This window comes from Columba livia, chromosome 13, assembly GCF_036013475.1.
Source record: "Columba livia isolate bColLiv1 breed racing homer chromosome 13, bColLiv1.pat.W.v2, whole genome shotgun sequence".
Taxonomy (NCBI): Eukaryota; Metazoa; Chordata; class Aves; order Columbiformes; family Columbidae; genus Columba; species Columba livia.
The window spans coordinates 7,027,601-7,055,344 of record NC_088614.1 but is presented as its reverse complement, the minus strand read 5'-3'; the positions used below and the strand labels follow the sequence as shown (position 1 = coordinate 7,055,344).

The 27,744-nt window shown below is 47.8% G+C and overlaps 1 protein-coding gene across 1 annotated transcript in view; it reads right to left on the bottom strand.

Annotated features, from left to right (window-relative positions):
• The window catches only part of SLC7A5 (solute carrier family 7 member 5), a 38,469-nt gene extending 11,474 nt beyond the window's left edge, over positions 1-26,995 (bottom strand). The window contains exons 1-5 of the mRNA XM_021290674.2: positions 26,315-26,995; positions 12,476-12,601; positions 2,313-2,418; positions 1,514-1,558; positions 32-155 (exon numbers count right to left, since the gene is read on the bottom strand). Coding sequence (XP_021146349.2) covers positions 32-155; positions 1,514-1,558; positions 2,313-2,418; positions 12,476-12,601; positions 26,315-26,900 — 987 coding nt within the window. The 5' untranslated portion in view covers positions 26,901-26,995. The remainder of the gene's footprint in view (positions 1-31; positions 156-1,513; positions 1,559-2,312; positions 2,419-12,475; positions 12,602-26,314) is intronic.
• Positions 26,996-27,744: the final 749 nt, after the last annotated feature.

The window sequence follows — 27,744 nt, the reverse complement described above, 5'->3', positions numbered from 1 at the left end:
ATGAGTCACGTCAGACATGAACGTATCTTACCACGGCCACGGCTTCGGACGTCAGCATCTGCTCCGTCGACAACGTGGTGAAGTAAGCCAAGTTTGTCAGCACATAAACCAAAGTCACTACAGGTAGTGAGATGATGATAGCCAGAGGCAGGTTTCTAGGAAGAAAACATACATTGTAATGGAGCGTTGCGGCTCAGAGAAAGGAGCTGTTGACGCCGGGGACCGGTGGCTCACGCTGCAGCTCATTTAAAGTTGGCTTGAGCTGTCCTGCTCTTCTTTGGCTCTTCAGCGTGTCCGGTTTCCCAGCCACACGCTGCTCCCCTCAGAGAGGAGAAGATGCCCAGATGGGAACAGCCCGGAGGCCAACAGATGTAGAGCGAAGGATTATGCCAGAAGGGACTTTTTGCATGGAGAGACTGGCTGTCTGGGCAAGCAGTAATCCAAGATCACTGCAAAGGCAATTAATTAAAAATTAACCCCCCATGTCGCTTGCTAGCCAGTGGCATTAGCACATGGAGAAGCATTTGTGCTGGTGGGTTTTCTTGTGGGAGATGGAAAGATCAGGGACTCAGGGGGCAGCTTTTAGGCTCTAACTCTGTGCAGCTGGCCAGACTGATGAAACCCAAAGCAAATCAGTTGAGACACAGCCTAAGTGGGTCTGTAAAGACGTGGCTGCCTTGGTACAAATCTGCTTTTCCAAATAGTCTAACTTCATTTGTGAACGGAAACTGAAAAAGGAAACGCTGCTTGATGCCACGTCTAATTGGTCTAGTGAAGCTCAAAGCCGCAGGAGGAGAGAGTCAAATACCATGACTGCATTCAGAAGACAAGAAAATAATTGCAAGCTGCAAACACTTTTTTGTAACCATGTTTGTCAAGGAAAGGGCGTATCAAATTTTATGCTTCCCAGCAGGGACTAATCACTGCCAGGGTCAGCCAGGAATAGGTTCTTGCACAAGTGGCCCTGAAGCTTGTATTGACAGTGACCCATAAGAACATTCCCTATGAGAAAAAACTGATTTCTCAGCAATGTGCTGCTTTGGTCTGGCTCACCCTCATCTCACCAGGTCCCCTGCATAACCCCAAAAGGCACAAGCAGTGCAGAAAGCAGCTTATATCTCAAGAGAACAGGAAGAGCATGTGACAAACGTATGTACACACAAAGACACTTGTGGTAGTTTATACAAGAGACTAATAAAGCCACGAGTGCCTCTTCCTTGCCTATAAATCAGAGAGGTGTCATGCCAAGGAAATAGGACCTTCCAACAATACTGATAATATTAGCGGTACAGGAAAACAGCCTAAGCACCAGCCCTGCTCATACAGAGATTATTATTCCCCTTCTCCTATTCCCAGGAGGAACAATGCCATTAATTTATCTTGTTTTCTATTTCCCTAGAAAAGGACTTTGACTTCTGGACTGATCAGCAACCCCTGTCACACACACAAGGAAGGAACTCCCCAGGAATGACAAGTTTTCCCCCAGGGAAGTCATGACAGGACACACACCTACCTGTAGGGATTGATCATCTCTTCTGTAACAAAATTCAAGTAATTCCTGCAATTTAAAAAGAACAGTGGTTAATTCTGGTTATACTCCATGGAATAAATGAAGCCCCTTGTCTTACTTATCTACAAGGGAATTTTTGGAGGGGTTTAAAGACCAAATCCTGAAAGACGGGAGATTCAGGCCAGACATGAGGAAGAAATCGTTGCCCCTGAGGGTGGTGAGAGCCTGGCCCAGGTTGGCCAGAGAGGTGGTGGATGAACCATCCCTGGAGACACCCCAGGCCAGGCTGGACGGGGCTCTGAGCAACCTGAGCTGGTGAAGATGTCTCTGCTCATGGCAGGGGTGGCACTGGGGGAGCTGGGAACGTCCCTTCAACACAAACCATCCTGTGGTTCTATGATGCTATCACTAACCCAAGACCTACAGCACGAAACCTGCGAAGCACAAGCCCTGGATGGGGCTGGTGGATCCGGCACACCACGGTGCCAGCTTTCCTGCAAGAGGAGGGGTGACAGCAGGTGAAGAGTTGGTCCCACCAGCGACAGGGCCGAGAATGGCTGCAAGTGGGCTGTTTTTATAGCAAACTGTGCAGTTTCCACCAGTTCTTTGTGCTTCTAGGTCCTGGCTGGAAATGGGGCGTGAAGACTATTAACATTACCAGGCAAAGCCAAAGCATCTGCCTCATTTCCCTGGTTACAAGATGGAAAGTCCTGGACCACACCATTGCTGCAAACACAATTTGGGGACAAAGGACTGAAGGACAGTATTTAGCAGAGAAAAGAGACAGAGGGCTGCACCTTACCATCCTCCATAGGCAAAGAGACCGCTGTACAGAGCCAACACAATGTTCCCCACGCCTACTTTTGTGCCTTTGAAGGAGTGCTCAGGAGTCAGGCTCGTCACATCACCTGCAGAAAACAAAAACAAGAAAGGATTGATGAACCCCAATGGCCCTTGTGGTTGTTGGAAACAAAAAAACCTGAAGGCAAAAGCCGCTCTTAGGATATTTAATTATCAGATTTCTGTTGGGCTGATTCCTCCAGTTTTACAGTGTGTAGTTCATGTGGAGTAATGCACCAAATAATCAGTGTCAAATATACTTGTCCCAAGCAACTGGTCGTTACCAAGCGCTCAAACTTTCTCACACGGCAATGTGCTATCATGCACAGATATCTCCCTGTGAAACGTTCTGGGGGTCCTTCCTGCTGGAAGATCCTACGCACACAGACATTGTCACATTGTCCTCTCAACTGAAAGCTGCTTTCATTCGATAAAAACCCAGGATTTCCTCTGCTTCCACCAGCCATCCCACAAAGCAGAAACCCAGGATTTCCTCTGGTCCCACCAGCCACCTGATAAAGCAGAGGGCTGTGGCAATCCCTTTGATTGGGGGAAGTCAGCTTCTTTGGGCTTGAATATCAGAAGTTCTCTTCTTTAGGGCTGGAATATCTAAAGTTCCTGTTATGTATCTGCTTTTGAAATAAAAAGCCATAAATAGACAACTCGATTGTACCTTTGGTAAGAACTCTCCCGGAGCAGGCAAGGGTTTATTTATTTTGCTTTAAAATGCTCTGCAGTCGCTTTGTTCCCTGCCTTTTGATGTGGAGCTTGGGTGCAGGGCTGGGATGGCAAAGCCACCGGACCCTCGGCAAGGATGGGAGCGGGAGCAGGGCGGGATTCGGCGGTTTGCACCCTGTGGAAGCCCATGTGATTCCTCTTAGGGCACAGATCTTTACTAATCGCCCCAGCAGCCTCATCACATGGCAGTCAGCAGGGCCAGGAGCTTAACCCTTCATCTCTTAGCACAAGGTGCCCAGGATGTGCAGCTGGGGAAAGGAGATGGATGCTAATAATATAATATACCAGGCGGTTTTCCTCTGGGTGGCCTTTCTTCCCTCCTCACACTATAAACTTTCACCACCCTATGCCACCAAAAGCCACTTTTGCAGAGGCTGGGGAACAAACACAGATGCATGGATCTTTTAGCGCCTCATGCTCATCTTTGCAGTGGTGGGAAAGGGGGACTTTTCCCAATGACACTATCGATCTGCTGGTGCATCTCTCATGCGAGAGGCTCCACAAGGGACTGCTCCAAATATTTCCATCCTCAACATTGCTCCCTTCACCTCCTTTCTCCCTCTCACTGAGATCTGACCAGAACAAATCCGGTCTGGGAAACACCAGTTTCCTAAGGTTCTGCTCATTGCAGATCACCATTCTCCACTGGTTTTGCCTTGTTCCTCTCTCCCAGCACCTCCTTGCACTAGGAAGGTCTTTTCTGAATCCACCTTGGCATATGTTGGTTGTATTTAATGCTCCTTCAGCCAGTGAATCTCCTTACTATAATAAAATGCACCAACAATTTTTTAAAAGTGAGGCTGGAACATGTACATCACAGCATAACTGGGAAGCCAGGAAATGCAAAGAGGTTGATATAATACCATGAGTTTAACCTTAATTCCTGGTTTATAGGTTCAGTCATATAATCTTAATATAGCATTAATGCCCTGGCCTGGCTGTCAATAAAAAGGCTGAGCAGGAGGTGCGTGCGAACGGTATTGCATTCTGCTGGATCCCTCAGGCTCAGCTTTCCTGAGTTTATTTTCTGCCTCTCCTGAATAATTACTGCTCTATTCTTTCCAGGTCTTTTGCTATGGGAATAAGATACATTTTTTTTTTTAACAGTGACTGCAATTAGCTACTGGAACAGCGCATGGATGGACTGGGAGAGCAGGTGAGCTCCCCAGGCGTTTCAAACACCCCTTGGGATGTAATAGGCATCACATTATATGCCTGGGAGCAAAAAAGCCAAGCTGTAGCAGTGGTGCTGGAAATGTACCCCAGATGTCTGCCCATGTGGGCCAAGCTGTAAAATACAGTGGGTGAGCTCTGTACCTGCAAATCCTTGGAAGAGAAACTCAACACAAACCCAGAGGGGCACTGGAGGCTGGGGAAGCATCACATGTGCCCTGTGTTCCTACACTTACTCACTGACTCTTGTGGTTGGCCCCAGGTGGAGGATGGGAACACTGGGTAGATGGTCCAGCACGGTCTTTTTTACCTCCTTCATCTAATACAAACGCTCATTAGGACCTGCTGCTCGACATGGAGGTATGAACCTCAGTTCTGGACACTTCACACCTTTCAAGCTTGAATGTGCAATTCATAGAATGCCCTGAGCTGGAAGGAACCCACAAGGATCATCAAGTCCAACTCCTATCCCTGCATAGAACAACCCCACAGTTCACACCATGTGTCCGAGGGACATCTGAGGCCTTTGGACTCTCTAGGTTGGAAGTGCAGACTTTGGATCAAATCAAGGATTACAAATCTGCAGGTTTGGCTGCCAAACGCGGCCTCAACTGCTCCCACGAGCGAGAGATCCACGAGCGAGAGCATCCCAGGCCCCGCCATGCCCTGCCCGGCACCCCGCCGCTCCGAAACCTGGTTTGAACTGGCTGCTCAACTGCACTCTGCTCTACAATTAACCAAATTAAGGTAACAAGCTCTGACATAAACCCTATTTGCTGATCTTTCCAGCTGCCAAGACTCTGGTAATTGCGATGGGTCACCTGGGGCCTTTCTGCGGGAGGGACCTATTTCGGGTCCATGTGCTGCGTGTTCAGACCCTTTTCTTTGAAAATGTTCATTTGCTCCCCAGTCATGTCCGTTCCAGTTTTAATAGCACAGCAATCTTCTCTTGCAGAAAGCATTTAATGATAATTAAATATTTTTAACTTGCCTAAACAGTGAGGAAAGGGAACACAGCCATCTAGAGAGCTCAGAAAGACAAAGGGGGCCCTCAGTGCGTCTCGCTCGTGGAAGAAACCGAGCCAGGGAGAGATGTGTTTCATATATGAAAAACGCCAGAGGAGAAGATCCACTCAGCTGTTGAGCCATTTCCTGAGAGAAGCAGCGAGAGTTCAATGGACTGAGTCAGAAAAGCCGGCACGAAGCCCCCAGGGGCCAGGGCGAGGAGAGCATCTCTTGGGCAGCCGGTGGCTCCGAGAAAACACGCGCTCAGCGGCCACACGAGCCGCCTGCTCCTCTCTGATCACTGTCACCCTGCAGACAACTTTGCATTAAGCAGTTTTCAACAGCAGCTATTAAACGTTGGTCCCGCAGCAGATGAGTTTACAGATCTGAAAGACACCACCAGAAAGCCTGGACCAGCAGAGAGGGCAGCCAAGGAGGAGCTGGAGCTCCTGGTCACATCCCTGGTTCTCACCACCAGCTGTGGACGGGCTATGACACATCCCCTCATTTCAACAACTTCCTTCTCTTTTAGGGGGAAGTTCCTCTCTCCTCCCAGTGCTGGGAAGCTTTGTCAATATTATTTCTCCTCAAGGGTGAAGCCAAAGGTCTGGGCTCTTGGGTTCACAGGCCACTCAAGCTCCACAACTCCTCCTTTTGCCATGGTCCACCAGGACATGACATTTATTACCTCTACATCCTGCTGATACCACCAAAAAACCTTTTACCCTCTTTCTCCTAAGCAAACAACTCCCAATTTTCACAACCTCTGCATCTGCTGGCATAACGTTTGCTGATGAGAAATAAAGACCGTGTGGACTCCGGAAGCCAGAAAGCCCAGAGGCAGAGCAGAAGCCCCAGATGAACAGGGTCCCTTTGATCCTTAGCACAGCATGGAAAGGTGTTTCCTAAATGTCCCCTTGTCTGTCCCTATCATCACAGGTTAACAGCAAGGAGCAAACCCTAAACAAACCGCCCAGTGGGTTTCCAGCCACTTTCAGAAGCTTGGTCTTTCTTATCTGCACAAGAGGTTCAGTGAGCATCCACAGAAACTTGCTGCAACCAAAGACTTCAGAGAGCCAGAGAGAGGAGATCCAGACAGAGATGCAAAGAAGCAAATACCAAAGTATTAGCTGCTCTCTGGTTAAATATGTCTGCATTGCTGCGGTGGCTGCATCTGGAAAAATGAGGAGCCAACAAAGCCTCTCGTGTCAGCTGCCCTAAAATCCCCCCAGGGCCCAGCAGCACTGAGCAGGTCCTGGTGGCAGGTCCAGATGTGATGCTCAGCCCCCAGCACCTCCTGATCCAGCTGAGCATCTGGTAGTTCGTTCAGGACACCAAAAACAAGCAGCGAGCTACAGCTTCTTAGATAAAGCAGCTTTTCAGATGTCAAGGCACATTTCCACGCTGCAGTTAATGAACCTCCACATGTGAAGTTAAACAAACAAGTTTACATCATTGCTAAAGGCCAAGGGTGTGCATATGGAGCCACTCAAACTCAGTGATCACAACAAGAAGCACAGGTCACGGACTGACCACTTCTGTATTTTGGGGGTTTTTGTTGTTGCTATTAAATGCATTTTATGCATTTTTGGACAGGCAACTTTGCATTTGTAAAAAGCAAAAGCCCTGGCAGGCTGAACTCTACCCTTGAATCCATAATTGCCAAATTCTTTCTGGGCAGAGGGGGCAAGAAAAAAATTGTCTGAGCAGAAATGAACTGCTGCTCTCACTGCAAAGCAGAGCGGGCGAGCTGCAAACACACTAACCTGCATCCCCACCTGGCCTCCGCATTTGCATCCACCTTTGGCTGGAAAAGAAATCAAACATTAGAGAGCAAGAGGCCCATAAAACATAATTGTGTCGTATCAACCCTCCAGCCTTAAGACGTCTCATTAATCTCCATGGTGTGGTTGATATGATTTAGAGGTGCAGGATGCTGGCAACTTTCCCAGCTTCCCTGTTCGCACTCTCCTCCAGTACGGTCTTCCACTCTCTGTGAAAAAAGAGGGCGAGGAAGGGAAGCACAATAGCTTTCTTTCAAAGGTTACTGCTGTAAATTCATATTATAGTGGCATTTCTGAATGCCAGCATAACAAGAAACAGCACGGGCAGCTGCAGGGCACGCTTTTCACGTGCACGAGCCTCAGCCCCAACTTGCAGGGACACACTGAAAAGCTTGCAGGACATTTATTATCTGTAGGCTTTGCCTCCTGCCTGCCAGAGAGGATCCACAGTGCGCGTCAGTCATGGGCTGGCGGGTGAACACCCATCTGGTTTGGATTTGGGCTCCAAGCTCATCTCAGACACCCACAGCTCCACCACGGGTAGATTCTCATGTTCTAGAGTTGGTCTCTTGGGTGAACTGGTCCCTCGAGGCACAGACACCAGTGACAGGTTCCCTGCTGCATATGACAACACTGTGCATGCAAGCACGTGGCTGCATCTACCCGCAGGCAGCAAAAAAACGGGTCATGACCGATGTGGCAGGAAATTAAAAAAATAAATCAATTGAAAACACGTTCCTAAACATCAACCTGCTCATCAGGTTCACTCTCAGGTTCACCCTATGGACACAAAAGGTTGTGAGATTGGGTCAAGGGACAACTTGTGGCAGATTTCTTTTGCTGTGCTAAGTGCTCATTGATCTCTAGATGGCCAAGCATGATTAAATGTAGGTGTAAACTCAAGAGAACTCAACAACCGCTCTTGTTTTCTCTTAGTACCTGTGTGCCATTGTGCTTCGAGACCCGAGGGAGCCTGAGATTTTAATTACCAGCCACGAAATCGAGTTTTCCTGCCCCCCAGAGCATCCTGTGCTTCCCAGCTCACCGGCTCAGCCCCGGCTCTCACCGCGCACCTGGCTCAAGGGCCTTTTTTGGGGACATTCAACTGATGTTGCCACTGGCAGCAGAGACAAAAATCTGGAAGGGTGAGGAAACTTTCCCTCCTTCAGGTCTTCCTTAAGATTTTTCAGAAAAAAGGGCAAAGAGAAAGGTTTGGACAGGGAACTGGCAAAATAACCCTCACAGAGAAAAGACGAGATCAAACGGGTGTTTTTCTAGCAAAAGGCAAAGGGATTTGATAACAAAAGTAGCACCCGGATGTGCATCACACCCACAGCACCAAGACGTTCCCTCGCAGCTGCAGTGCTTAGATAATATTTTTAGGAGGCTTCTCAGACACGCTCAGCACAGGTGGATGACCCCAGTTTTGAACCTTCATTTCAGTACTTTCAGAAACCCTCCTGTGTTGAGTTCAGAATTTACCAGCTGCAAATACACCTCTAAATACCTTCTGATAAAGAGCAAAAGATATTGGGGTGTGGGGTGCCAGTGCTGGCTGATATTGTACACATCTATTTAAAAAAATAAATTAAAACCAAAACTCTCTGTCTAGTCTAAGCTCTCCGTGGCAAACTGTCTGGAGTTAAACCTGCCTACTTTGTCCTTAATTCACCCCGTGCTTGATCAGCAGATGCAACGCTGCTGCTCTCTGAGAAGCCCAATGAAGGGAGTCTGAATGATGCTGCTGCCACCAAACAGGCACTCGAGGCAGACGAGAAATTCAACATCAGAAATCAGGCACTGGGAGGGAAGAGACAATACGTTCAATAAACATAATTCAATAAAACAAGTGTTAAATTCTATTTCCCTAAGTCCCAAATGCCCAATTCTTTTTTTTCCCTGAAGCAGAACTGCTGGTGAGGAATCGCCCAGCACAGCAGCACTGCCCGAATGCACAGCAGATAAATGTTTAAGGAACCCCGGGATATAGACAACAGAAAATAATATATCTGAGACACGTCTGCAATTACGTTTCTTTAGATATTTTTGACATCAAGACCTTTCCTGAATTTCCTTGCATGTAAAAAGCATTAGTGTGTCCTTAATAATTAGCATTTTTTTTCCATTTAATGTCTAGATTACTATTTAATACCCAGCTGGACCAGTTTGTGAGAGCTGGTAAAACAGATTTTAATAACAGTGGTGTGAAAAATCCTGATTTTGTCTATGGCATAAGTTGTTCGTACTATTTAAGTGCTGCAGACCAGTGGGTTGTACAGCTGGTGGTCCAAATATGAGCTTTTACATACCAATATCCCAAGTCCAGGACACTGGACTTTTAAGGCAACGCAACTCTAGCTGCGCAAAGGCTCTTAAAATGTAACTTTTGTATTAGTAAAATAATTGCATCCCAAATGGGTCAGCTATACCGAGTCAGCTTTCAAGTAGTGGAAAGGCTGTCTAAGTAGGAAACCAACTTCTACTCTTCTTTTGAAGCTGCATGAAAGAAGTGATGTAAAACAGCTGTCCGCAGAAAGATCACAAGGAAACACTATTTTCTGTGTGGTAATATTGCCACATATTTCTTTGTCTCGAGATGTTACTGCTTTCCTGACATTAATGAAAATATCCAATGAAAGGATAAAAAGAAAAAAAAAGCCAAAAGCTGGAGGCGGGAGGTCAATACAGAGAAAGACAAAATTCTGAAGTCTCAGAAGTTTCCACAATTGAGCAAGAAACAGCAGTATTGCTCCTTTTCTCTGTTTATGGATAGTGTAAACATAAATCAGCAATGGGACAGGACCCATTAAAGCAAATTAATCAGCTCAGGTTCCCGCAGCGACACGGGAACACGCAGCCCCTTCACCACTGCGACTGCAGCCCCAGACAAATCCACTTAGTGCGTATTTCACCCCAATAACAGCTTGCGCCTCAATTTCCCACCCTGGTAGAGGGAAGAGTCCTCTTTGTCCAAAGAATGTTTGAAGTGGTGTAAAAGGCAACAAGGACACACAAAGGAGCAGCAAAGGCGCTGTGGTTATGTATGGGACACAGGATCGTCCACTTGAGAGGTTAAACAGGCTCTCAGAAAAAAGTTCCACATTCCAAAGGGTCAGCAGTTAAACCTGGGTCTATAGTGTTTCTTCTGGAGAAGATGCACAGTTTGGGATGGAACCACTAACGCACAGCACAGCCCGGGGAGCACAGACACGGCGGCTCCCGGGTGCACCAGGTCTGCCAGGTTCAACTCAGCCTATTCCGGAAAAGCATTACTGACCTGTTCTTGTCAATCTCCAGCGAGGCGGCCCCCCCGGACAATCTACTTGAGCTCTGCCTTACAGTTAAAAGTGTTTTTCTACTTGCTAATTGAAATTTCCCCTGACTGACTGCTTGTACCCATCATTTCTTGCCCCAGTGAAGATGAAGAACAGTGCTTTCCCATTTTCAGTAGGCTTTAAGTGATGCTAGTGTGCCTTCCTTGGACAAAAAGACAGTTTCTTGATGTACCTCTGCTACATAAAAAGATCGAGTTACCTGGGAGGATTTAAAGAAAAGGTTGAGAAAGTTGCAAAATATACATGGAAGCAAAGGAAGGGCATCTGAAAGGAGCTTGCACATTCTTAAGGATTTACCAGAGAGCCTGCAGCTTCCATAAGGAGATTAGTAAAACCCATGCTGGACCACAGGCAGAATCCCAGGCAGTGTGTTGTAAAATAGGAACAGAGGAGGAGTAACGTGCCACTCAGGGTAAGGTGTAAACGTGGTTCCTGCTCTGAACCAGTTTGCTTCAGGTTGAGCCTTGTGTGCACAGACAGGAAGAAAAGGTCTTTCTCTTCAGACGTTATCATCGACTAACTCTTCCTTTTGATCTTGTTACCCTTCACTTTGTCTGAAGCAGCCAGGTGGTTCAGCAGGAAACTAAACGGCACATGAAATGAGCTGTACTGCAAGATGCACACGAGTCGGAGCCACCTCTCCAGACCTACAAAAACTTCAAACTGTAATGGGCTTCATCAGACATAAAAACCTTCTCAGACAGAAGAGCATAAGATGTGTTTTGGCTTTTGTTTTGTTTTGGTTTTGTGGGGTTTTTTTGTATGTGAGACTGAAATCCCTTACTGGTTACAAAAATAAGTCAGTGGAAATATGAATTTATACCCGAGGAACCAGGGCAGAAAGTGATTCACCCCCAACAAAGGGACAGGAGCACAGTGCAGAGGGAAGGTGATTGCGGAGAAGCAAATTAAGATTATTACCTGCAAGCAAAAAACAATTGTAAAGACCTTTTATTGGTAAAATGTTAAAGAACTAACAGAGATTTATGTTTACTTATCCCTTTCCTTCTAAGAGAGAAAAAAAAAGTTCAGCAAAGCAGCCTGGGGAGTTATGAAGAGGAAGGAGGTATATTTTGTGATAAGCCTCAAACAATGTTCCTGTTGAGCGTAGGCACTGAGCTGGGAGAAAATAAAACCTCTGATAAAGCAAGAAATTCTGCAAAGACAGCACTGGCTCCCATGGCTGAGACAGGAATTAAAAAGACCCACGTGCACACATGAACGCACAGATTTGCCAGTGCAGAGACAAGAGGAACTGTCTATGGACTTTTATCCACATTTGGCAAATAGGGCCTGTACTGTTCCCTAAGAAAAGTTTATTTTCATAAAACTTGCACAAAAAAGCACATGGTAAAGCTTATTTGTGTGGCTCAGTTAGCCAGATGGGTTCGGGAAAAAGTAACTCCCTGAGAGGACTTTAAGTGTGCATGAAGAAAACAAGTAAAACCACCAGAAAATTTGCTTTATCTTCCCATTTTTATCTTCATTTGTAGATGCTACCTGACAGACACGTGTGCTGGTGACAGCCCTAATATCCCTGTTCATCATGCAGTTTTTGCAGCCCCACCTGACCCAGGTGTCCCTGTGTGACCCCACGGACTCAACCAAACTGTTCCAGACCCGAAGCAGCGAAATGTGCAGGGGAGTTTGTGAAAGAATGAGAATTACTGGGGGCTGGTTTGCACATGCAGATACTTACTAACAAATGGCCACGACCAGCCCCCAGTTACGGAAATTACTCCCAAGAGCCAAAGCACCAAAGTTTTAATTCCCCATAGACCTGGCAGCTCTGCAATCTCAAGAGAGAGGCTGTGCGGTCACTGAACTAAATGGAAAAGACCTTGAGTGGTACGTGCTGGGTTCCAGCAGCGTGAAATTGAGCATAACTTCAGTGAGGTAAATGTGAAATCTCCCAGATAAAACGCACAAAAGCGCTCAGCCCTTTGCAAAGCATGGACTGGCAATAACCCCCAAGCACGCTCGTAAAGCTGGTTCTGAAATGCTTGGGTTAGGACTCAGGCTTTAGCCCTAATTCCCAGGCTTTGCTTTAACTGCACACTGCCTTCAGAAGCGAAAGGAACCACACTCACCCTTTGCAATCTGTACGAAGCCGAGGATGATGATCAGAGCCAGGGCCAGCAGTTTTGCCGCAGCAAAGGCGTCCTGGACGCGAGTAGCAGCTTTCACGCTGTAACAGTTCACCGCTGTGAGCAGCACTGGGGGAAAGAGGAGACACATCAGTTTTCAGTCAAACACCTAAAATGCAAAAGCATTTGTAACAAATCAGCTTTTCCTTTTTGCTAAAACTTAAGCAAACACAAAGAGTCTCTTCTAAAACAGAAACTTTTTGAAAGCGAAGCTCTGCAGCCCTGCACTTCTCTATTCTGTCTTTCGCTTGGGCAACAGATGTTTGAATAGTGCACACGCTCCTTGGGACAAGGACCTGCCCTGCTGCACTGGAAAGCACATTTCTGAGGGCATATAAATAAAAGGGGTTATTGCAATCATTAGCGCCAAAGCGCCCAGCTGCAATCCCTGTTAAGTCAATCCAACGGAACACTGCAGTTGTGTGAAAACATCATAGAAATGTCAGGACAAGCTTCCAGAACTGATATACAGTTATTTGTATAACAACAGCACCTAAAAGGCCACCAAGGCCACGCTCTGCCACCCACCGCAGAAACACAAAGGGAAAGGTGTCCTTGTCCTGACCCGTTCGGCAAAGCGCAAGACAAACAGCACCGGCAGGAACAGCCGCCGAATCGAAGGAAACCCTCGTCCTCTGCCCGATCCGCCCGACCAGAGGTGCCAGGGACGGTGCTGGGGACTTCGGGAGATGCTCCGGCCGGAGCAGTGAACAGCTTGGATTTGCTGAGGCTGCTCTGAACTCATGTTGCCTCCCCGCCCAGTGTTTTGCTTCCCGAGAAGCTCCCATTACCTACCAGTTGCTCTGTGGTTAATGCAAATAATGGAGCCTAATTTCCTGCTTTTTTCCCCCTTTTTTTCCCATCTGTATTGCCTGCTCCTGCCACCCCTGCCAGGCAAGGGACAGCATGAACAGCTGCTGACTGGCTGAGTTTCACCTGCTTCAGAGAAAAAAGCTAAAACCTTTACTGCTCTCCCAAATCACACCCTGTTTTCACTCCCTGCTCTCTCCCTGCTCCCCTGCTGCTTGTCATAGAGATGGGCAAATGTCACACAGAGAATGACAGTGCCCCCCGTGCTGGATGCCATCCTCTCCCTGTCCCCCTTGCACCGAACCACCTCTCCTTGCCACCACGCCAGATTGTCACCAGCCCCTGGAGCCAACCGGTCACCAAGCAGCTCGGGGAGGTGCAGATCTCGACCTTTCTTCATGACCTGGAGGCTTTTCCCCGTGGGATCCATTCCAGGCTGGTCCCTGCCCTTGTGCAGAGGCTCTTTCCCACATCCTGCATCTCATTCTCACAGGACCTCGCTGCCTCGACCACAGCTGCCCTCCAAAATATTCAGCTTGGATGCGGATCACCTTCTCCTGAGGCCACATCTGCACTCATGGTTTAAAGCCCAGAGCATTCGATGAAGATATTTCAGCCTTAATCAAAGGCTGGAGGAGATGCAAGGATGCCCAGCATCAGGCCACCAATCTCTCCAGGTTGCCAGTGGAGTCTCCTGTCACAGTCCTGTCCCCGTGGGCCTGAGCTGCACAGGCTGCTTCATAACAGGAGAAGAAGGTGATGGATAAAGGTGGGAGGCAGAAATAAGAGTAGTTGCATGGCTTGGTTACTGCCCAGCAAGAGAAACCTTAAGACCTTCAACTCAGAATCATTTTGGTTGGAAGAGACCCTCAAGATCAAGAGTCCAATCATTACCCCAACCCTGGCACTACCCCATGTCCTGAGAACCTCATCTCCACGTCTGTTCAACCCCTCCAGGGATGGTGACTCCACCACTGCCCTGGGCAGCCTGTTCCAATGCCTGACAGCCCTTTGGAGAAGAAATTGTTCCCAAGATCCAACCTCAACCTCCCCTGGTGCAACTTGAGGCTGTTTCCTCTGGTCCTGGTGCTTGTTCCTGGGGAGCAGAGCCCGATCCCCTCTGGCTCCAAGCTCCTTTCAGGCAGTTCAGAGATCAGAAGGTCTCACCTCAGCTCCTGTTCTCCAGGCTGAGCCTCCAGGTCCCTCAGCTGCTCCTCATAAGACTTATTCTCTAAACCCTTCACCCGCTGGATGAATGAACCCTTCACCATGCTGAGCATCACAGGGAAAACCACAACACACCCCTGCTTTGAAGCAAAGTAACTTCCCAGCTACGTACCAGCACCCAGCTGGGGGTACCCAGAGCACAGACATGCACATGAAGAACTGATACACCGTGTACTCACTGCTGTACCTCCGACACGAGACAGTTGCAGGGCATGGGCAGCACCTGCCTTTTCTCCCTCACCATCTCCATCTCACTGGCTCAGACCCAAGGCACCCTCCCACAGCCTGCACAATACACTGTAAACCGAGAAATAAAACCAGGAAGGGGTATTTGGACATTTAAAAGGGTTTTATTGGCTCACTGCCATCCTGCCCTGCCTGTGGGAAAGCAACTGCACTGGTGGGAGTTCAGGGAAATGCAAAGAGCCCAGGCCAGAGCTGGGAACAGCCTTCCTGGAACAAACAGACAGATGCACCGACTGCCCGAGAGCTCGGTCTCCAGGGACCGCAGTATCTGGGTCTGACAGCAACCATCAGACGAGAGCCACAGGACTTCCCGGTGACTCAGAGCACACGCAGGCAAGGAGGGACAGGAGTTGCATCATTTGTTCACAGAGGTCTGAGAGCCCGACGCGGCCACAGCACAACAGGCTGAGAGGATTCAAGTGCGTGCCTATACATTGCTCAGCTAAAGGCTGCTTGTAGGGGATCTGTAGGCAGGGAAGAGCAAAGCCAGACCCCATGTAACAGGCTGCACACCCCACAATACCATGCTGACTTTCAGGACCATGGGCTCTCCCTGTCACTGAACCCCTAGGATCTAGTGTCATCTCAATACAAGAACATTTGAAGTTTGGAGAAATGAAGGGGTTGAACATCTTCACAAAGAAATACACATGATCCAAAATCACAGAATGACTTGAGTTGGAAGGGACCTTAAAGATTGTCTAGTTCCAAGCCCTACCATGAGCAGGGACATCTTCACCAGCTCAGGTTGCTCAGAGCCCCGTCCAGCCTGGCCTGGGATGTCTCCAGGGATGGTTCATCTACCACCTCTCTGGGCAACCTGGGCCAGGCTCTCATCACCCTCACAGTGAAGAATTTCTTCCTCGTATCTAATCTAAACCTCCCCTCTTTCAGTTTAAAGCCATCACCCCTTGTCCTATCACTAAATGACCTTGTAAAAAGCCCCTCTCCAGCACTCTTGTAGGTTCCCTTTATCCTACAAGAATGAAAGCCAGAAGTAAATAAGGAATTTCTGTTTGTTTGTTTGCTTGTTTTTTTCCCTTTGGCACTTTGGGGGTGTCTGGGCATTTGGAGTGGGTGAGGCTGAAATGACCCAGAGCTGTTTCCATTGGGAAGGACACTCTGTACCCACAGGCTCCTGCACAGGTCAAAGCTGGAATCTGCCTGACCTGCTTCAGTACAAGGCCAAAAGCAATCAGTAAAGAACCACCCAGACAAACCTCCCCTAGATTTAATGCCCTGTCCCATGGTCCCTCCACCCCAAGAGATATGGAGCATCTAACTAGAAATACACGGCATGCCCGGGCTTGGAGGCTTTTCAGCATCAAGCAGCAGGGCAGGATTACTGAAGGTTTGCAGAGTCACAGCTCTGTCACCCTACAGCTGATTGTGATATATCTGCCTCCAACCAGTGTGCTAAAAGGGACACTGTCCAGACACACAGGGGAGGAGAAAATAAAAGTTAGCAAGGTCAACTTACAGTATGTCTGTGCTACAGGGGGGAGAAAAAAAACACAGCGAAATATCACTAAGCACAGATCACAATTCATCTACTAAAAACACCTCTGGTGAATCCCAACGGGGAGGACGGGGAGGGAGCAGAGGATCCAGGATTCACTTTGACCAGTGATTATGCTAAAAATAAATCTCTCCCTGTTTACAGAGGGATATTTAAAGGATGAGCTAACGCATCTAAAAACACACTTTTCCTGCTAGTGAAGACAAGCCTTAGAGGTGTGACAGTGTCTTTCCCTTCCCCGTTTAGGCATTCTGCTTCTTTGACAATAGCTGCTTCAGTCACCACATTAAATACTTTTTTGGGGCCTTTTTTTGTGTTCTGGTTCTGTACAGAGTCTGCTGGACAGACCGTGGGACAGCAGTGATGTACATAAAAGGCAAAAGCTTTCTACACAGTCCAAAACTGAAAAGCAATGGAAACGTCTGTATTCAGCCCTTAAAAACATATCGGCGCCAGATAAACAGGCTCCATAAAAATAAGAAAACACTTGGGGCCAGAACTCTGACCAGGGCTGAGCTTCTTCCATGACAGTCGTGACTCAGAGCCCTTCAAGTCACAAACTCTCTGCTTTGCTTTTCCCACCGTGGAATAATATTTGTCTTTCCTAAAGGAGCGTGGTGGAGTTACTACAGTCTCACCCATCGGGAAAAAATCATACAGACACCGAGACAGAAAGACAGACCGAGTAGTTCTTCAGTAAACTCCAAGACAAATCGCAGTGGCTGCTCGGCTTCTCAGAGAGCAGAGGGCTTGGGTTTCTTAGAGCAGAAAGTTTTGTTCCTTTGATGCGGGGGCTGCGGGAATCCTCTGGCACCGCTCCCCTCGCCTCGGATGAACCCGCACGACGGGGCAGAGCTGCAGGGCCACGGCTCCACCGTAAATCAGGGCAATGACACAATGCAGGGAAAGATCAGACGGCGCTGCCTCGCTTTCTGCAGCACCTTTTGTAAGGCCGGTGCCAGAAGCCAGCCATGTGAGACCTTCAGTGTGACCCTCCGGGGCCGTTTTTGGGAATCATCCTGGGAATATAGATTTCAGCACGACCTGACGTGACACAGCCGGTCTGATCCAGCAGCCCCTCTCCAAAGGCTTTCCATAATTGGGATAATCACAGCCAGAAAACTGCTGTGACTGCAGATATAAGAGGGAGTACTTTTATTAATACTTCTTATTACATCTGGCAGAAACAGGAAAGAGACTCGTTGGTGACTGGTGTTCACCCCTTCATCTCTTCTGGTGAGGAGGTGAGCTCCGTTTCAAGACCTTCGAGCCACAGGGGAAGCCAGAGGCTTTCCAAGAGAAGTCTGGCTTTGTAAAGACAATAAAAGCGGGTCCAGCTTCAGTTATTTACTCTGTCCTAACAGACCCATCTGGCTTCAGGCACGTCACTGAACCTGCTCTGCGGGCATCACCTGCCGAGTCAGCTCATTTCCCCATCAGTGACAGGAACCATGGATAAACTGCCTAAAATCCAACCCAGGACCCAGAACCTCGCCCCCCAATAACTCACATTTTATGCACATGTTCTTTTGACCTTACAAGTTCCAAGATACTTCCCAAACATGATTTCTAGATGACAACAGGAACAAATCCCTACAAAGCAGACATTAAAAGGGATCACGCCAATCCCCACAGAGAACAAGGCCATGACGGACGCACTGTGTGTAACAACAGCTCCTGTGTCTGCAAAGCAAAGGCGGGACGCAATAAAACCACCCTGCGGGAACGTGGTTCTGCCCAAAGCAAGCATTATGTGAATGCAGCTCTAATACAGGTAACCCAGGGCTCGGCATTTATGCATTTATGATGCAACGCTCTTGGCAACTATCCTATAGAAAAAGGCAGAGCCACAGCTTTCCCGGGTAATGGAACATGGTTGTGGATCAGAGACGGAGCAAAGACAGTGCTCAGGGAGGCTTCGGCTGGGAAAAAAGCAAAGAAACCGCAGCCAATCTGCAGCTCTGCACACTCGTTCTCATTCATGCAGGAAAAAAGGGTCCAGTTCCAGCAGTTATAGGTAACTTGCTGATGAGGAGATGGGAGTTTGCTCAACCCGAGACCTTTGGCAGCTTTTCAGGTGAAACATTTCTGAAAACGATGTGGGAATTCTTGAGATACTGGCAGATCTGCATTCATGCTGTGTGTGAGGCTACATACCTTGGGAGCCTTGCACAATGTCACTTCTGTCCCTTATTTCATCTCCTATACACTGCCCTGGTCTTGACCTGTAGTGCTTCCTATATAATTCAGTATACACCTCTATAACAATGATAAATCTAAGTAGCTTGCTTTAAAGAAGTAAACCCATTTAACTTACTGCAAGTTATTCAGGGATTCCTATTCTTGATACTACAGGACCAGAATGAAAATGCGTGGTAGGTTGGGAAACTTGTGGAAAAAGAAAGGGGGAGAATGAAGGGAAACCCTCCACCTCAGCTCCCCTGCCAGGAAAACGGGGGCTCTAACACCCTTAGCACACAGGGCATGAGTCGTGCAACGATTCCTGTTGTAACTCACACATTTCCAAAGCATTTAGCCCTTAAATAGGAAGATGATGCTTCTATTTACCATCTGCCTCTGGATGATCTTGATTTTCTGCTCACAGAACAATTCTCGGCTCCTTTCCATTTCCCCATCTGACAGCAAAGGCTCCTCCTTTTACTCTTTATAAAAAGTGCAGGTGATGGACAAACAGTTTTCTCTTCTACCAAAGGTGGTGCAACCAGGTTTCACATAAAGATGAGACAAGTTGAGCCCGTGACCACCAAGAAACATCCCGCAGGGATAACACCAGCACATGGCACAGACACAAAATGGTCCACACGTGTTAAAGAGAACTGCTGCCCAAGCCCACAAAGAGGTTAGACACATCAAAAACAGAGTTACTCGACACACTATAAACATGGAATTACACTGTACTGACTACAGTGGTTTAAACCAAGGGGACATCAGTGCCTTGGATATTCACTAATGCCAAAAAAACCCCACTTTATATTTAGGTGGCTGTGATGCCACAGTGTTTTCCAACAGTCTCAGGTGTCTGTTTCTAACAGCACAATCTGAGAGATACATACAAGGACATGGACAGAAAATGGTCAGGGAAATTTCAGCTTGATAGGTATTGAGTGAAGTCTTGTGCCTTGGAAGGTAGTAAAGAGAAAAAGCAGAAGGAAAAACCTTGCAGATGCTTCTTCAAGGACAAGTCCCTGGACAAAACAGCCAGAGCAATCGTTTTGTAGAAGGGAAACACTTAATGGCACATGAGGCTGTTGGAAAGGCGCTCTTGGCCCCAAAGCAAATGTGTCTATATTAAATTCAACTTATAATAATAAACATACCTGGCAATGCTTTACGGTTTCTTCTTTATTTTTCTTCCCAAAACAGCACTGCTGGGGGACTGGGGAACGGGTGCACCAACCAACAGGTGAAAGAAGGCGAAGGCTGCCCTGCCCCCGGAGTTTAAGAAAAGGGATCAGCCCCAGACCCACCTCTAACCGAGACCACAAGCTTGGGATGTCCCCAACAAACACCCACACACACCCTGACCATCCCACAGCTCCATCTCTCCGCTGCCTTTCACCTCCAGAAAGCCCCTGACACTGAAACAGCCGCTGGGAGCCAGAGAAGGCAGCGCCAAGTGGGAAGGATGATGCCGGCATCTCAGCACGGATCTCAGAAGCATCCACGCCCTCAACCTTCCAGAGTTCCGCAATAATAAATTAACAAGCGCTTACTTGCCGTCTATCTCTAGAGCTGTGCCAAGAAGCGCAGCGCGGGCAGCGCCAAAGGCACCAGGGCTGCCCAGGGACGAGCTCGGCGAAGAATTTCACGGTTTGCAGACACCGCGGGGGTTGGATCTCAAGCCTATAAACGCACCTATAGCTTTGGTACCAAGGCATTGTAGCGGCAGTGATACACTGTTCAAACTGTGCAGTACGTGGAAAAACTACAAAGACTTTATGAATACCAGGCGAGCTACCTCCTAGGCTGTGGCAGGAGTTACTGTTTTGTCTCCCTAGAAAGACACTTGTGTTTTTCTGTCAAAGTTTCTAGATTACACGGTGCAGAGGTTCCACAAAGCAGGTCGTTTCACCACAGGAAGATGAACAAAACATAGACTTTGCCATGGGAGAAAGAAGCATATTTCTTCCATTCCCAGCAAATCAAAAGGACCCCATAACTATCATGAGCTAAACATCTTTTTCACTATGCCTACCTCTTACAAAATATCTTTCTAACAGAAAACAACACTTACTAATATTTTATGTGCACATTAAGCCCCGAAGACATGTCACCATCCTTGCCAAACAGATGGCCAGCTCCTGGACCTGCCAAATGTGGCATCTTACCCGGCCCACACTTCTAGAGAAGCACCTTCCCACAGTTGTGCTGAATTAGGATCTATGAATCCAAAGGAAGGTGCCTGAATTTCAGCATCGAGCGCTAAATCCTGGGTCGTGAACTTGATGCAAAATTGCAGGCGGGTTTTCATCTTGTGTCATGCCGCCCATGTCACGCAGAGGGTCAGAATCCAGCTCTGGCAAGAAACCGCTTTCTCATCCATCACGTTGGATCTGCCGGCCACATCTGACACCGTGACCGTGGGACTACTGGAATACTTGAAATACCCAGTGATGTTGCTTTGAGTTACACTGACCACGGAGAGCTCCTCTGAAAAGGCTTCCCAATTTGTTCATGTCAGGAAAGGCTCTGAAGGATCTCAGTGGTAATGTAAATCATTCAACTACAATAAAATTTAATGAGACATTTGTTGGGAAGGCCAAGAGAGGGGTGCCAAGAAATGCAGTAGCTGCTCACTGTGTTTCAAGAGTCCTCCAAACCTTCATCCATTTCAGGAGAGTCCTGCTGGTGTCAGACGCTATTTTCATTAATGCTACTCTCTCTAATTAGACACAGATTTAAAAAAGCAACCTCAGTCTTGCAACATTACCCATACAGCAGGGATTCTACAAAGCCCCCTTCCTTCCAACCCAATCAAACAAAAGCATATTTACTGATACGGCTTAGTCATTTAATCCACCTTTCTGAAGGAGAAAAAAAAAAATCATTAAAAGCTTCACGCCCTGCTTGTCCTGGCAGATTAATTCCAAGTAGAAATGCTGCAGAATAAACCTATTTTAGACAAGCATAACTTGTATTTTGTACTCGCCTTGCTTGCCACCTAATACCTGATGGGTCCAAAATCCACCCACAGCTTCACTTTAACCAGCTGCTCAAACAGCCAAACTGTCAGATTTCAAGTAAAACCCTAATACTAAATAAAGACATTCCCGATTTCAACAGAGGCGGCTTCCAGTTGAAATGCTGACACTGAATATTCGCTTACGGACTGCAGCTGTAATCTGGCAAGCGCTCAAGGCACGTGTCTAAATGCTTCTGTCAAACCCAGGGACTTGTTACTGTCCTCCATAAGTCACAACGTGCGCGGGGGTGTCGGGCACTGACGCTTCCATAGGACATGAGCTGTTAGACGTGACTCAGCTCCGCGCTGATGCTGCTAATTCTTCCACTATTACACTATTAGGCTGTTCATGACAAAAGAGACAAATATGTGACCATTTCACTGGAATTTCGTGCTTGCGGGAGGAGTGCCCAAAATAGTATTTCAGAAGCAGCAAGGGAAGTCGGAAGAAATGTTGAAGATTAAAATCCTGAAGCTTTGCTACAGACATTGCTGCAGTATTGCTGGGGTTATTAGTGCCAGATTAGCATATATAATCAACAAGTGATAAAAGGCTTCACAGCTAACAAACCGCTGATTTGACGCTAAAGATCAAGACTAAAATTATATGTGACTGGCAGAGTCTCTCAGGCTTCTGAGGAGCAGATTATATTGTCAAGAAATAAGTAAATTATAGAATAAGCTGCTATGTAGCACACAGGGGGTGCATGGCCAGCTGTGCTTAAGAATGTGTGTAGGAAGAACAGTTCAGGCACTTGTGGAAAACCAAGCAAGAACCAGCTCAGGTCTGGAAACAGCGTTATCCCCTGTTTCCTTAATCTACAGGGAATTTTCTGTACCACAAAGAGCTGTGACAGGCAAGAATTCTGCAAGTTAACAGATGGAAATAAGGAATACGTGCGTTATCTTTACTGGGCAATTTGAAACTTTCCACCCGTGATACAACCACATACGCTGTGTATTAGGTTCTGCTCTGTGATTTTTTTTTATAAATGTTTTTAATTAACATTTATCAGTTCCAATTTAAGAAATGTAAAAGAGGATCTGACCCACGAGCACCATAAGATGCCAGAGCTGCACGTTCAGCTGGATGCTGCTCCACATCACTGCTCATGACGCCACCTCCTCAATGGGAGAAAAAGGGCAGGATTAAACAACTCTACAATGATTCTGCTTCTGCTACACGAAGGTGGTCCTGCGACATATATAATCAACAAGTTCTTTCAAAACTACACTTCCTACCTACCTATTCTGTTACAGAGTATGGGTTTTTTTTAATTGAAAGTGAAAATAAATTGGATAAAACTGCAGGAAAAGATACAAGTACGTTGGAAGTGCGGTGCAAATCTATGTTCCGCTGTGATGCTCTCAAGAGAAAAAAAAAAGAGGAGGCAACAAGAAATATAATGGGTTTTCATCTGCATAGCCTCAAATGTGCACCCAAGACACCGAGTACAGAATCCTTAGTGGTTTAATTCTTTGCCATGTGCAATATGATACTGTAATGTAGATGTGATCACATATGCAAAGTCAGGACCCAGTAACTGTCCCTCCATCCTCTGCAGAAGGGGTAAAATTGGCTTACATGAGATCACATCTGGGGGAATTCAAATTATTGTCAGGTTTTCACACATACGCACTAACTCTCAGTTTCATGAACTTTTTCTGTTCAAAAATACTTGGATACCAGGTAGACTTAGTGTTTGTTACCCCTTAGCATTTGCTTTTATGATTTATCAGTTCTAAAAGTATCAGCCATCCAATCTTACAGGTAAAATAACATGCAGCTTATGAGTTACCCAAGTAACCTGCAGCCTGAAAAGCACGCAGCCAACCTGCAAATTCTTAGGACTTGGGAGCACTGGCTGTTTCATGATTAACAGCCTGACCCATCTCGCTGCAGGAAGATTTTCTGTAGTGAATTCCCACACTTTTATTTGACAATCATAATAAACGTTCCTGTTGCCTTATGGAAGAACAGTCTTGCATACCAACTGTCTGTAGATTACAACCTTGATAGCAGAAAACACCTATTTGTAGTTAAATTTTACTTACCACCCAATTGTTTTCCTCAGCACCTTAAGGGGAACAAAATCCCCTACTCCAGCTATTAATTCTTTCTTTCAAGACTGATTTATTTAGACTGAATGCCTGGGAATTTGATTTCTATAATTCATGGGGAGAAATACCAAACAACACATCATTTATTCAACTGGTCAACACCAGTAACACTCAAAGTGGAAACAAGCAACTTTTGTTATTTCTCCTTTTACTAGAAACCATGTCACCAATTGCATTTTATGTATAGATCCAAACTTCACAAAGAATACAGCTGGTTCTGTCCTAGACAGCTGGGGTTTGGCTAAATAATAAGTCAACTGTATCCCAGTCCAGGGCCCCAAATTCCCCTATTGCTTCCTAACCTGTTCTTTCCCACTTTGAGATAACTTGTTAACATATGCTCTAGAGCGTACGCACAAATAGGTCATTTTCCCTACCCTAGGGCTCTTGGGAAAAAATAATATCTCACCGGGTAAGAGTATGTTTGGAACAACCACGTAACAAAGCCGCTTGTTAGTCTGTAGCAGTTTTGTGCGACTCGCTGAGTTCTTGGACCAGACTTACGCCATTTATTGTTCCTAGTTCATGATGTGGTTTTGGCATCAGACAGTTGAAAAGCTCACTCCAAAAATCAAAGTTACAGAAAATGAACTTGCTGAAGGCGATGCATGATGAACCAACCTTTTGTAGCAAAGGAGACAAACAAAAATTCAACCCAAAGCATAAACAAAATAGTAGCCAGTGGGGCGGGGGGGAAGGAGAACAGTTTAAAGGAGAAACACATGGAAATGATGCAGATTTGTAGAACCAGCAACTCTTTCCTTGGAATTTCAAGATAAAGGTTCGAGAACAAATTCTGCTTCAGGAAAACTACTAATTGCTAACAAAAGCAAGTTGGAGACATTTATATGACTTATTAGAGAAGCATAACTGGGAATGAGACCTGGCATGAAGAAATTCCGGACTGTGACCCACCCTGTCACTGAACAGGTCCCACCACGGGCAAATCTGCTTTACCCCCTGTTTGTTTCCTGATCTGTAAAATGGGAATAGAGACGGCTCACCCCACCTATTTTGGGGAAGATCCCGCAGATGAAAAGTTACTTATTATTAGAAACATGTTATTAAAGGCCTAGTCAACTACAATATGCTCTTGCACAGCAAAACTTTGACTTACATAAAACAATAAGAAAGTCCATCTAATCAATGCTGTTACCTTCTCAGCAAAACACGTGAAGCCACGTGCGTGCATGGCCCTTTCTTCTGTGCCACTGAAGAAACCACATTGCAGACCGGCAGGAAAGCTCTAAAAACAGATTTTCCCAAGGCAGGAAACCCATCAGCAGAACTATTTTCTAACCCTGCAACAGCTTTCTCAGCTGGGTGACTGTATTTCCTTAATACACACACTTCGCTAAAAACTTGAGATGCAAAGTCCACACACCCATCTACTTGCCCTGATACTCCTAAAAATTTAGCTGGGGAATAAGTAAGTTTCAGTCTTGCCCAAAGAAGATGAAATTTGCTGCCCTGCCTGTTTTTTATCTTATATGTACCAGCCACATACCATATCTACCAAAGACTCAGTTTGTGTATTAAGACATTCGCAGAAAATGTATCTTCCATAATGAACATGTGCTGCAACTTTTGAACGCCTGCGATGCTCAGAGGGGGACGGAATCCAACACAATCTCCCTTTGGACAGCACAGAACAAGTAGACTTTGCTTCACAACCTCAAAATGGAAAAATAAAAAGATCACACAACTCTAACTTTGTACAGCAAATCAATGCTTTACAAAAGCCTCACAAAAATTATGGCCTCTCCCAATATCCACCTGCACAATGGCACAAGAACTACCAGTGGAGTGGAACACAGACCGAATAGAAAATGGGGGGAGAAAGGCAGAAAATGAATGGTCCAGTATTTAAAGAACAGATTTTGATGGGGTGACTTTGCAATCAATGGAAAAATGGGGCTTCACTGGCAAAACCACAGACCCCAAAATACCAGAGAGACAATAAAAACTGCAGCAGGAGAGATTTGTGTGCCCTGGCCGACACCAGTGGCCCCAAGTTCACCACAGCACGACCAAACTTCTCTGCAAGGCGACTTCCCACGAGATACCGCGTTTACTAGCAAAAAAACCCACAGGTTTTGAGCATGTTACCCGTGCACACCCAGCCGAGAAACCTCTCATCTCAAAACTGGTGCTGAAAACATCAGGCACTGCAGCACAGGCCGTGTTCAGCACCGGTTGCTTGTGACAGATAATTTCCCAACTGCACGTTATCCTAAGCTGTGTCTGCACAAAACCGCCCATCCCAGGCTCCGCAGCGTCTCAGCACTGCAGGGCTGCGAGGGGATTTTCCCCTGCCCCAACACGACAAACCCCATTCCAGCGCACGGGCAAAATGCACATTACATTTCTCACACGCTGCTCGCTGCGCTGCTGGAAATCAGAGAGGTTAGCTAGCACACAAGAGGCAGTTTGGAAATGTTTTGCTCGATTTATTAGGGATGTGGCTACATTTCCTACTCACGCTGTTCAAAACAGCCAAAACCCACCCCAGTGTGCAGCCAGTTTAGCACAGGAGAGATGGTGCATCTCCTACAAAGCAATGGGCTCAAGGCAACCGGCTGTTCGGGTGGACTTTTTGGGGAAGGCGATGGCGAGCGGGAGCCACGTGGGACAGCAGGAACCTGCGGGTACTTACGGACACACAGACAGGCCACCAGCTTGGCGGCCTCATCGGGCACCGGACAGGTGGGGAAGATGGGCTTGAGCAGGTATGTGGCGAAGACCAGAGCCACGATGTATTGCGAGGAAGGCCGGATGATGAGCAGCTCTATCCAGAGCTTGAGGAAGGCGGGCAGGGAGCCGTACACCTCCAGCATGTAGGCGTAATCCCCGCCAGATTTGGTGATGGTGGTGCCCAGCTCAGCGTAGCACAGAGCACCCACGATGGAGAAGGCCCCGCAAACGGCCCACACCACCAGCGACAGCCCCGGCGAACCGGCCTCCCGCAGCACGCCGGTGGGGGTAACGAAGATGCCGGAGCCGATGATGGTGCCCACGATGATGGCCACGCCGTTGAGCAGCGTGATGGAGCGCTGCAGGGTCACCCCCTCGCCCTCGGCGCAGGGCGAGCGGGCGCAGCCGTTCTCCTGCGCCCCGCCGCCCGCCGCATCCAGCATCTTCTCCATCGCCTGCTTCTCCTCCTCCTGCGCCAGCGAGGAGGCCGAGCCCGCCGGGCTCCTCTTCTTCACGCCGTTGCTGCTGCCGGTGCCGCCGCCCGACATGGTGGCGGAGCGCGGAGCGAGAGAGAGCGCGGAGCCGGGCGGGCCGCGCCGCCGCCACCATGCAGCCCCCCCTTTTGTTCCGGCAGCGGTGGGCGGTGTGAGGAGAGCGCCTCCCGCCGAGGCGGGGAGCGGGCCGGCCGCCTTTCCGGGAGGAGGAGGACGGCAAGGGCGAGGAAGGAGGGTGTGGAGCGCCCCAGGCTGCTCGGGCACCCCCGCAGCGGCGGGGTTGGCCGCCCCCTCCCCGGCGCATCCACCTCCTGCGGACCGAGGGACCCCGCGGGGAAAGGGGGGACAAAGGGATCAGTGCAGCCCCCCAAACACCTCTGGGGTACAGGGGGGCTCTTGGGTGGCAGCTGCCAGAGGGGGGGGCTTGTTACCATTCATCCTTCTGCCGACAGCGGGCTGCGTGTTCTTATGAAGGAGAATGTGTCTGTGTCTCCAAACCTAAAGTTCAGCAAAACCTGCAACTCCCAGTTCCTCCCCAGCCCCATCTGATTTCAGCACACTTGCACACTGATTTCAGCACACTTCTGTTTCACAGAATCACAGAATGTCAGGGGTTGGAAGGGACCTGGAAAGCTCATCCAGTGCAATCCCCCATGGAGCAGGAACACCCAGATGAGGTTACACAGGAAGGTGTCCAGGCGGGTTGGAATGTCTGCAGAGAAGGAGACTCCACAACCCCCCTGGGCAGCCTGGGCCAGGATCTGCCACCCTCACTGAGAAGAAGTTTTTTCTCATATTTAAGTGGAAACTCCTGTGTTCCAGTTTGTACCCATTGCCCCTTGTCCTGCCATTGGCTGTCACCAAGAAGAGCCTGGCTCCATCCTCCTGGCACTCACCC